The sequence below is a fragment of the Ursus maritimus genome, unplaced genomic scaffold (assembly GCF_017311325.1).
Source record: "Ursus maritimus isolate PB19 unplaced genomic scaffold, ASM1731132v1 scaffold_4, whole genome shotgun sequence".
Taxonomy (NCBI): domain Eukaryota; kingdom Metazoa; phylum Chordata; class Mammalia; order Carnivora; family Ursidae; genus Ursus; species Ursus maritimus.
The window spans coordinates 27,736,948-27,748,423 of NW_024426552.1; the positions used below are offsets into that span (position 1 = coordinate 27,736,948).

The following is an 11,476-nucleotide window of genomic DNA, read 5'->3' on the forward strand; positions in this document are numbered from 1 at the left end:
TTCTCAATGGTTTTGCCACTGCCTGATGCATTACAAAAATTCATTAAAAAATTAGTGAAGATGAGAATAGAAAGATAACTAATTTGGCTCTCAAATTCCAGGCTTCTCCTAGCATTTGCAACAGAATGTGCACATACATAAAGTAGATTTTGAGGATGGAGAATTAAAATTAGAAAAATAAAACCCTCTAAGGCAAATAATTTATATAATTTTTAACTCAAAGACACAGCACTGAGTATACAGAATTGTAGATTATAGTAACATTTTAAGGAAAGTTTTCTATTTTTTTAAACAATGAAAGACAGCAAGGACAAATAGGTGTATTTGCCTTCTGGTTGGCTCAAATTGGCTGACTTTCTAAAGTTGGTATCAGGGTAATTCATGCCTGTGATGGAAGAAGTTGCAAGAATTCCTCGCACTTCCAAGATTTCAGTTCATGTAACAGTATTTCAAGGTAGTTCTCTTACAAATATGCACTCTCACTTGCTAAGAGATATTTCTTAGGTACACATTTTCTAAAATGCTGATCACTATGAAATAATGTAGGGCTAAGTTGAACTACAGGTATAAGAGTTGAAAAAAAGGCTGAGGTGAAGTTAATGTTTTTAAATTGCAAAAATGTGAAGGTAAAAAGAAAAACAGGTCATCTTTTTTAGTCGATTATTCAGGAACATACACTGTATATAGATCAAGCTATATCAAGCAGTATTTAATTTTTCATGTTCATCAAATGGAAATGGATTAATATTTATATTTAAAACTCTACTGCATTGTGTATTTACAATCAGAAGTTAAATTCAGTTACTCATTTTGCTAAACACATCTTCATTATTTTAAATAAAGATCTATAAAGTGCTATGCAACCTGCAAAAGAAATATCTAAGCATGGCTTTTCCTATTTAAGTGGTTGGGTACCCCCCCAATGAAGTTGCAGGAGTCTCTTAATTAGCTTTAGTAAATAAATACTTTCATCATTATATAATTGTAGTTCATACGTAGCATCATATGTAGCTTATGATGAGCTACAAAGTTAACAAAGTGTCCAAATAAACAATTTTACATGTATTCTATTTGTCTTCTAAAAATAAATGAACCAGAAACAGGAAACCTGATTTGTAATAAATATTAAATATCATATAGTAATGAAATATCACTCTATTTATTGTTCATTATCAAGATTTAAGTATGTCAAATATACCTATCTCAAACCCAGTTGGCAAAAGAGGTGGATAATAAATACTGTCACAGCCAACGAATTTTCATGAAATACAACTGAGAAGTAAAGAGGCAGGTATTTCTCTTTATATACACTCACATAAAAAAGGAAGGATCTAAAAAACTAGTCCCATGATACTCATCTTTCCTTTGGTATCACTGTCAGATATCCTCATTTTATGAAATAAACCTGTCGGAATGTAAGGCTCAGGATGAACATATTTAGACATAAAAAATAAAATGCTATTCACAAAGGAAACTAAAGCCTGCGTTTCCATCTTTGTTAGGAAAACCATGCAACTCCTAAATAGTTGCACTAGTTTCATTCAGAAAATCCACCACTCCATACAGGCAACAGTCTAGGAGAGCATGGTGCCTTATCTACAAGGGCTCAGTGAGAGACTTCTGATTGATAATTTCCTGCAATTTCTTCATCAGTACTAAAATATAACAACTCAAAGTATATTTCTTGTTGACAATGTGTCAAAAATACCATTACAAAAAGTACTACATTATATTATTTATAAGTTTTTGTCACTCAAGACAAAAATGAAATAGTAAATCAGATGTCATATTATATATTTCAAAAAACACAAGAAAGCCACGAAATTGGTCATTTAGAAGAATACAGGTCTGTTTGTTTTTTTTCTTTTAAGAAAATGAAGACGAGGGTAGATAAATTTCACGTAAACATGATGCTAATATCTTTTCTTTTTCTTACACTTTCGGAACTTTTGGCTATATTCATTTCCTCTCTTGTTTTCTGTGCTACTATCACTGTCACTGGTTTGTTTTTGCCTCTTTCGTTTATTGGTCTGATAAAGGTCAGGGTCACTGGGTTGTTGCTGAGTCCATTCGTAAGAGCTGGGTCCAGCCTCCAGATCTGGAACACAATTTAGTGAAGACGTCGCAGACGTGCTGTTAGGAAGCGATGTGGCCATCTCATAGTAAGGAAGCTGCAGGGCTGGATTATAGGCATGCCACTGCTGTGAAAAAAAAGACAATCATCTCGCAAAACAAGCCCAAAACATTAAAAAAAAGAAGTTAACAGTTTACACGCATTATACAAATACCTACAGGCAAACTACACCATGTGTTAGGACAGTGACTTCAAGAGGAATACGGTAGTTCCCTTAAATGGCTAATGGAAAGATTTAAGGAAGTATACAGCTTACTACAATATAGATTCTGCCTTACAGAAATAGAATACAAGCCACATACAGTTTTACATCTTCTAGTAGCCGCAATACAGAAATAAAAAAGAAACAGGTGCCATTAATGATGTATTTTATTTATCCCCCCAAATCCCAAATATTGTCATTTCAAAATGTAAACAATATAAAAATTATTAATGAGATATTTTACTTTCATTTTTCCCTATTAAGTCTTTGAAATTTGGTGTACAGCACATCTCAATTTGGATGCTACATTTGCATTGAAAATATTTAATCTGAATTTAGATTACCTAAACTTTACATTTGAAAAAGTAGATTCACATACCCAAGTTCCTGCAAATATTCTTAAAGATATTCTAATAACTGAACCAAGTATCTGTTTTTAAATTTTAATAAAAGTTAAAGTTAAATAAAACTAAAAACTCCGCTCCTTGGTCTCACGCGTGGCTAATGGCCACAGTATGGTGCGGCAGGTTTGTCAACTATTAAGACAGAGAGACCCATTTTTGTTTTTAACTCAAATTTCTAATTATTCAAAGTAGATTAAAGATTGATAGAGACAATATGAACTTGTGTGTGTGTGCACACACGTGTGTATGCATGTGCTGTGTGTCTGTGTGTTTCTCATCTCTACCAAGGATAAAAAATTCTGGGAAGAAGGATATTGACAGTTTTGGATGAGAACTGGTTGTTTTTTAATATCTCACTGTAACTAAGAAAATTTTTTTCTAAAAGTTAAATTCTCATTTTCCTTATGTTTACAAAATGAAAATGGCTATTTGAAAAATCTGAAGCTCACGTATATGTTGGGTGCTCACAACAATCCCACCCTGTGAATCACAATACCTGTGCATAGTCCCACTTCTGCCACTAACAAGCTGTACTGTCTTGGGCCTACTGATTAATATCCCTGGACCTCAATTTTACTATGTATAAAATGAGGAGTCGGAAGAAAAAAAATTTCCTAAATTCCCTTTTAACTTGTTGTGACCATAAGTATGATTTCTAGGCCAGAAATTATTATTATTATTGAGAGTCCCTGCAAATACTGTTTACTCTACCACTGAGAATCTAAATTAAATTAAAGTTTAAATGAGAACTCTCTACTCAAATTGTACTTGGACCACAGTGCAGCGTCACTACCATCTGCCCCTGTTGTGTTGACGCACTTGCTACAGTACCAGGTATGAGGCTGGAGACGACTGTGGTAGAACAGACTGCCACTGGGGAGACAGTGCTCAAGGCAGCTTCTGCCTTCATCCCAGGTTTAGATTTGAGAACCTTGAGTTCCATCACAGTCTGTATCATATTATATATTGAACCAAAGTACATCAAACTTACCATCTTCTGAAAGAAAAAATATTCTTGAGGTAAAGCTGCACTATTAATTGGAAAGAACTGCATGGGAAAGGAAGATCTGCCCACAACTTCTTCATTTCTTTGGGGAGGTAAGAGAAAAATTAATAAAAAGTTAAAATCCCTACACACATATGTCCTTTTTTCCTAAGAAAAGGAAAAAAGCTCCTTATAATTAAAAAACAAAGCTTCTCTAACACAGTTAAGATTAACTTGAAACATATACACACAAATAATCAGATATTATACTGGTAATATAGTGACATAGTAGTTCCTTAAGTCTTACTCATTGCTACATGCTGAAATCTCAGTATTTGGAGTTACATCTGGCTTTCTGACAGGAAAATGTTAAATAGCGTTATATGTGTATAAAGAAAAAGACACTTAGGTATGAGGAGAGCAAAGCAAGTCATTAGTAGTCACCAAAGGTACATTCAATCTTCTACAGATATAAAAAGTGAAAGAAATATAGAAACTTTCCTCAATTTATTGTTGAAGATGTCTTTACTGTTTAACTATAAAAATTAGGCTCTTTCCTAAATGGACTGCTAATGTTATCCACGTTTGTGGCTTTCTTTCACACATAAATTAAGATAATAAAAATCCCTAATTTAAAAACTGTGGTGAGCTGAAGTTTCATTTATAAGTGTTGCAATATTTGCTTCTCTGAAGATGTGTAATAAATTCCAGTTACAATTACTAGTTAGATTCTGTAGCTAGCCTTCGCTTACCTACATGCTCCACAGCATTACACAATTTTAATGCTAATACTACTAATCCTTAGGAAAGGAGGTGTGCTGTGGGAAAGGCTGAAACTAACACAGGCAGAGGCAAAGCTGAGGGCAGGTGAACGACAGGAAGAGTCAGATGGATAGGCAGACATCCCATTTATAAGTGGTGAGAGTAGTATCGCAAAAACCAGTGGAAGAGTAAATTTCACTAAGGAAGGAATTAGGTGTCAGTTGTTATAAAAAAGTAAACTGAATAAGCATTGAAGCCACTGAATTATTGCTCAGAAGGTTCCTTCCTGATAACCTTTAAAACAGCACCTTCCATATAACAATGGGGTTAAGAAGCATGTAGGAAGTAAGGATATGAAGGATAAAAGATTTTTCAGGAAGAAGGGGAAAAATATAACAGTCTGATTTGGAGACAAGGTTGGAGGAGACCAGAACGTGTGTGCAGAGTAAGTGATAGTAAAGAAACAAATGAAAAGTGTAATGAAATTAGAGTGGGGGATACAGCTGGGAAGATATGACCTCAGTAGCAGAAGTGCTGAGACTAGCACCATCATGGAAACAGCTGCAGATTCTCTAAAACCACTATCTTTCCTATGTGAATCTCAGGGCATGCATCATTGTCTACAGAGATGAATCACATGTAAATCGGACAGAGTTATGAGCTCAACTGTATCACTCCAAAATTTCTATGCTGAAGTCCTAACCCCCAATACCTCAGAATGTGACCTTATTTGGAACCAGGGTTGTTGCAGATGTAATTGGTTATGACGAGGTCATACAGGAGTAGGATGAGCCACTAATCCAATAGGACTATTGTCTTTAGAAAAAGGGAAATTTAAAGACAGGTATACACAGGAGAATATTGTATGAAGATCTGGGAGATGTGTCTACAAGCCAAGAAATATCAAGGACTGCCAAATAACCAGAAGACACTATGGGAGAGACACAGAACATTCTTTCTCATAGCCCTCAGAAGGAACTAATTCTGTGGACACCTTGTTCTTGGACTTCTAGCCTCCAGAACTGTGAGAAAATACATTTCTGCTGTTTAAACACCTCTTTGTGGTTATTTGTTATGGCAGCCCTAGCAAACTAATACAGGAATTATTTATTAAAAACAGAAGGCATAAGAGGCAATGGAAGCATAAAAGATGCTTTTCGAAGAAAGACCTGTGAAAGACTAAGGATACACATGCACACCATTTTTCTCTGCACTTTACTTCTACGACACTATAACCTATTCTCATTATTCCTTTATAATGTAACAAATACTAGAAGATAAGGTACTACCAATGAAGTATACTCTTAAGGAATATACATATAATTCTGATTTTCTTTTTTTTTTTTTTTTAAAGATTTTATTTATTTGACAGAGAGACAGCCAGTGAGAGAGGGAACACAAACAGGGGGAGTGGGAGAGGAAGAAGCAGGCTCCCAGCGGAGCAGGGAGCCCGATGTGGGGCTCGATCCCAGGATTCTGGGATCACACCCTGGGCTGAAGGCAGACACTTAACGACTGAGCCACCCAGGCGCCCCTAATTCTGATTTTCTACTCTAGAATTTGTGATGATTTAGTTTGTCAAACATAAATATAGAATACAAGAGTTATGACATCTTACAGTGCTTGTCTTTCTCCCTCTGCCCAAATAGAAATAGCTTGTTTTTTCCTAATTCCCGAGAAAAATGAGTAAGTTTTCCCACTAGTAGAAGAGAGGAAGCTCTCATATTATATATATGGCTCAATTCACTAGTCTATATTATGTCCCCTACCAACATAGTAAATCACTCCCCCCTTTCTGGTAACATTGGCTAAAAGTATTTATGGAATACCTGCTATATGTCCAGTATTTTAAATACATTGAATGTATTACAAAATTTGATTCTCACAATAATCTTTGAGGTATGATCCTTGTTTTAGAGATAGGTTACAGTATGGCGAAATAACCTATCTAAAGTCATACCATCAATAAAGTGGCAGAAGCAAGATTTAAGTTCACGTAATTTGATGTCAGCACCTACTTTTTAACTTCTCTTGATTTCACTGATACAGTGATGCTGAGAAGAATGAAGATGTGCAACACACCGTGTTTTATTTGGGATGCAAATAAAGATAAGCCTGTGTAATTGCCAGTCCTCAGAGGCACTCTCTTATGCCTCAGAGAGACAGGAGTTTCAGCTACTGGTAGTTTACATGAGAATACTCAGTTCTGCAGCAGAAGACAAAAACAAACAAGATGGATGAAATGCTCCATGTATACTCAGTTCTGCAGCAGAAGACAAAAACAAACAAGATGGATGAAATGCTCATAATAGACTCTAAGTAAGCCAGTAGTTTATGGGACAGAATAAGCAAGTCACTTGGGAGATACAGGCAGAACTTATAATATACGCTAAATACAGATATTAGTATCCTGTCAGACATGCTACAGATAGATTCAATCGATAATATGTGGAATAAGTAAGAGTGTTACTTGTAGACAAAAAAGGGAAAGAAACAGCAAGTCCTCATCATGTCACCCTTGGGCTAACAGTTATGTTGCTTTTCTTGTCTTTGCTCTGCCTCAGAAACTCAGATAAAATCCGGGTGTATCTGGTAGACTAACCAAGAAGTTATTTCTGTGGTAAGGTATATTTGACCCTAAGTCTCTTTGAGAGAGCAGGTGCGTGAGATTAGCTCCAGGAACTTTCCATCTGAAAGGATACCCTTATTAAACCTTAAATCTAGCCCTCACAACCACACTAGCAGTGAGGAAGGCTGATGAGGCAGAGAGAAACACGGCACACGAATATTAGCCCAACCAGAACACAGCGTGCTGGTCCTTTGGTCCACTTGTACCCGATGCTAAGTGCGAGAATCTATCTGGGATCTTTCCTGTTGCTTTTCACTGTGTCTTCTAAATTGGTTTAATAAATGGTGTGATTTGAACATCTTAATTCAGTTTCAGAGCCTTTCTGTTCCATGACCCTTGGGATAGCTTGCTGACAGTGTCCTTAGAGCCTACCATTGCATCAAGAAATCAGCCAAAATAGAATTTTAGAATATTTGGAAAACTATCATAAAGAAGTTCTAAAAAGTAGTAAATAAATAACAGAATGGCTTAATGTCAGAAGGCTTAATTTCAAGCCTAGCAATGATCACTTTTTCATCTTTATGACCCTGAAAATTAGCTAACTTTTACATCTCTGTTTATTCAAGTATAAGATATGGATAATAGCATCTCTATGATCCATCACAATGACACCTTGGAAGCTTAAGTGATTTAATATCTACGAAATGCACAAGGAAAACCATAAAGAACACCAGAAATATAAATCATTCTCACTACTGAAAATATTAAAACTGAACTTTAAATCAAAATACTTCACCACTTTTCATCATTTCAGATAAAAGTGAATTGCTTAATTTTATCCTATGTCTAAATAGTAAGGTTTTACAATAGTTCAGAATATATAAAAACTATTTCTCACATAAGAACATATTTATTTGCTTTGTTTTTTTGAAAAAATATTTTTAATTACCTGTAGCTGTGTGAATTTATCTTAACACAGCTCTCAAAACTTTGGTTAGCTGGTTCAGAAGAGCGAGAGCTCCCTATAGAAGAAAAAGAATAACAGATTAGTTCATGGTACAATTTTTTGGAGTTCTACTGCTAAACCACAGAAAAACTCCAAACCTAAAAGGATATAGCATTGGTTAAAATTCCTTAATCATATAAGGTACATGAATATATCTTTGATCTCCCAAGTGATACTTACAGACTGGTTACATTACTACAAATGACTGAATTATAATCAAGCTTTGTCCAAAGCAATGGCTGTACAGAAGAATGATACTGACATGGGACCATATATACATGATGCTGTGTTATTCTACATACTTGTAGACTAACAATGGCAAAAATTAGTGTTCTCTGCATCTTGTGGAGAATGCATGAGTTCTCTAAAACTCCGTAAGGTGGATGCAACCCTACAGAGGATGCTGAGCAGCGGCTGGGACGAGTTGGAACGGAGTGCATCCTGGCCCACTTTACCTGTCTGTGTGAGTTACCCAAACAGTACTTGAAAGCATGATACAGCCAATTACCTTTGCAAAATCATTAAAAATATAAATAAAAGAAAGAAACACAAGGAGAAACCTTTTTCCTTTGCAATGAGGTATTGTTTTCTTATTATCTGTTTTTAGTATAACAACAGGAAAAAAACAAGGGATACATCAATCAGCTTGCATCATTTAGGGGAGGGAGGCAACGTAAGCATCGCAAACACTGCACATAAGCATAAGCATCACCTCTATCAGTCCCTCAAAACATGAAAGAGGTAGAGTACTAGTACAGTGTTCTCTGGTATCTAATCAGTTCTTGACAGGTGTGTAGTAGAAGGCATTTGAGGTCATTCGTGTCCGGAAGCTCTCCTCCACAGTGACTGAGGGTCACTCTGCAGCCACTTTTGGCCAGCTACTCCTGCAGGGCTTAGATCTAGGGCAATATGTAGAGTATGGTGTTTCCAGGAGAATGACTAAGGCGCTCATTCTACCTTCCGAACAGTAGGTATTTGATACCATACACTAGCAGTGACAAGAAGATTAGCAAATGGCCTTGATGTATAAAAGGCTAGAGCTGTGTGTCCCCAATTAATTTAGATTTGCTTAATTTAAAACAGCCAATAGCAACTATCACTTGCTGGCTGGTATTAAGATAGAACAGTTTAAATTTTAATATAGAAAAGATGCTATAGGATTGGCAATACTAGTTAATCATATAACATTATGAATGGCTACATGTATTCTGAGAAAATTTAACAGAGACAACAGGAGCACTTTTGTGGTCTTATTATATAGAAAACACAATGTTCACACCTTCGAGAACAACACCATCGATAAAACACACTTGGAAGATTCATCAGTGGCAAGACCTACCAAATCGATACTGTACATTAATTGGTCTTCCATATAAACGAATTCCATTCAGCAAAGCTATGGCATAAGACACCGATTCAGGGTGTTTAAAGCAGACAAATCCAAAAGTCTTCGGCTTTCCTTCTCTGTCTTTGCATATAGTCACTTTGGTTAATGGCCCAGCCTATAAAAAACTTAAAAATTATTTTCTCATAAATCTAAAGATTTTTTTTACATTCAGATAAATCAAGTATATTCAACTTCAGACTTTAAAAAAAATCTGTTAGCCATATTTGTTTTATGTAGCTCTGCGAATAATGCATTTTCCTAACAGTAAATATCATGTTTCATCACACTTTCTGATATTTTTTGGCTCATCAAAGAAACATTCATGGTGTTAAGAACAGAAAATTTTAGGTAATAGTTCCAAATCTTAGAAGAAAAGATATGCTATCCTCTGTTAGGTTTAACAAAACAATTTAAAGACCATTTAAATCTAAGAATAAAATACTATTTTATCTCCATACACATTAACTATGTATAACTCAAAAACAAATTGAAATGACAAACCTAAGTTGGTTTACGAGTGAGCCTAAAAAAGTGTTATATTGTAGCATGGCCTAATTTTTTTGTCAAAGTTAAAAATTTTGACAAGAGAAACTAATTGATAATGTGTTTTGACCTAATAATCCCATTTGGTAAATATTCCCAAAGGAAAAAAATATTTTAGTATGTTTACGACTTCTGAGTAGGTGCATTGCTTATATGAGTGAAAAATTAGAAAGGTTCTAATCCCAACAATGGGAGAATATTATTCCATCACGTATTACTAAATTGGAATAAAACAAGATAAATTGAAAATAATCAGACTGTATTGATAGTAAAACCTATAATTAGCAAAAGACAGTAAAAAAGCAGAGTGAAATACTGTAAAAAGATATTAATTACAACTAAAAAAATTACATGTCCCCCATGATAATGATTACAGGAGGCACCCACAAAGTCTTATAAACAACTAAGGTTTAATGGCAAATGGCTCATACTTTTTAATTGTACTTTAATGATTGATTACTTTTCTCTGTCGAGTAGGATAAAGAAATTGCTTTTATTCTAAAGAAAAATGTTAACTATCATCTTTAAAATGATACTATATTTTAAGATTCAGTCTCTCTCTCTCTCTCTTTTTTTCATTTTTTGCTTTCTCGGGGACTAGCTCATTCCCTCTGGCTTCAAGGACCACTTCGTCAACAATCTATTTTTTACACTCATGCCTCCTAGAGACCTCTGTGTGACTGTTCTTCAGATTCAACATATTTGAAACTGAATTCACTATCTTTCTCCTCCAAATCTCTACTTCAGTATTTCTTAGGAGAAAGTACAAAGACTTTAAACCTGATTTTCTCACTTCAAAGGATAATTAGAAATTTGAAAGAAACTAGTAAAAGGATAAATATACAGTAATAAACCAATTTTAATCAGTACTGTTCTACTACATATATTAAATATATGAAATCACAATGAACAGAATATGCTTAAACGCTTTGAATTTTACAAATTGAAGATATACCAAAGCATTTCTAAAGATAAATTTCAATAAAACTTGCTTGAAGTAACAATCCCATCATCTTTTAGTCTTTTTGAAGACTAAGTTAATGTGTTTTATTTATTTTTTATTTTTATTTTTTTAAAGATTTTATTTATTTATTCGACAGAGACAGAGACAGCCAGCGAGAGAGGGAACACAAGCAGAGGGAGTGGGAGAGGAAGAAGCAGGCTCACAGCAGAGGAGCCTGATGTGGGGCTCCATCCCAGAACGCCGGGATCACGCCCTGAGCCGAAGGCAGACGCTGAACCGCTGTGCCACCCAGGCGCCCCTAAGTTAATGTGTTTTAAAAAGCCTTTCTAGAAGACACCTCGCTTTAGCATATGCTTACAGAATATAGAAGGACCTAGGCAAAAATAAAAACATATGCTTGGTTGCCTGATCTGTTAAAAGAGATGAACATTTTGTTTAGGTAGAAATTATTTTAAAAAATGAAAAGATTTTATATATCTCCTATCTATCTATCTATCTATCTATCTATCTATCTATCTAT

At 34.9% G+C, this 11,476-nt stretch overlaps 1 protein-coding gene across 1 annotated transcript in view; it reads right to left on the minus strand.

Annotated features, from left to right (window-relative positions):
* Positions 1 to 1,780: 1,780 nt before the first annotated feature.
* The window catches only part of RBM11 (RNA binding motif protein 11), an 11,617-nt gene continuing 1,921 nt past the window's right edge, over positions 1,781 to 11,476 (minus strand). The window contains exons 2-5 of the mRNA XM_040621096.1: positions 9,402 to 9,564; positions 8,006 to 8,078; positions 3,732 to 3,828; positions 1,781 to 2,201 (exon numbers count right to left, since the gene is read on the minus strand). Coding sequence (XP_040477030.1) covers positions 1,914 to 2,201; positions 3,732 to 3,828; positions 8,006 to 8,078; positions 9,402 to 9,564 — 621 coding nt within the window. The 3' untranslated portion in view covers positions 1,781 to 1,913. The remainder of the gene's footprint in view (positions 2,202 to 3,731; positions 3,829 to 8,005; positions 8,079 to 9,401; positions 9,565 to 11,476) is intronic.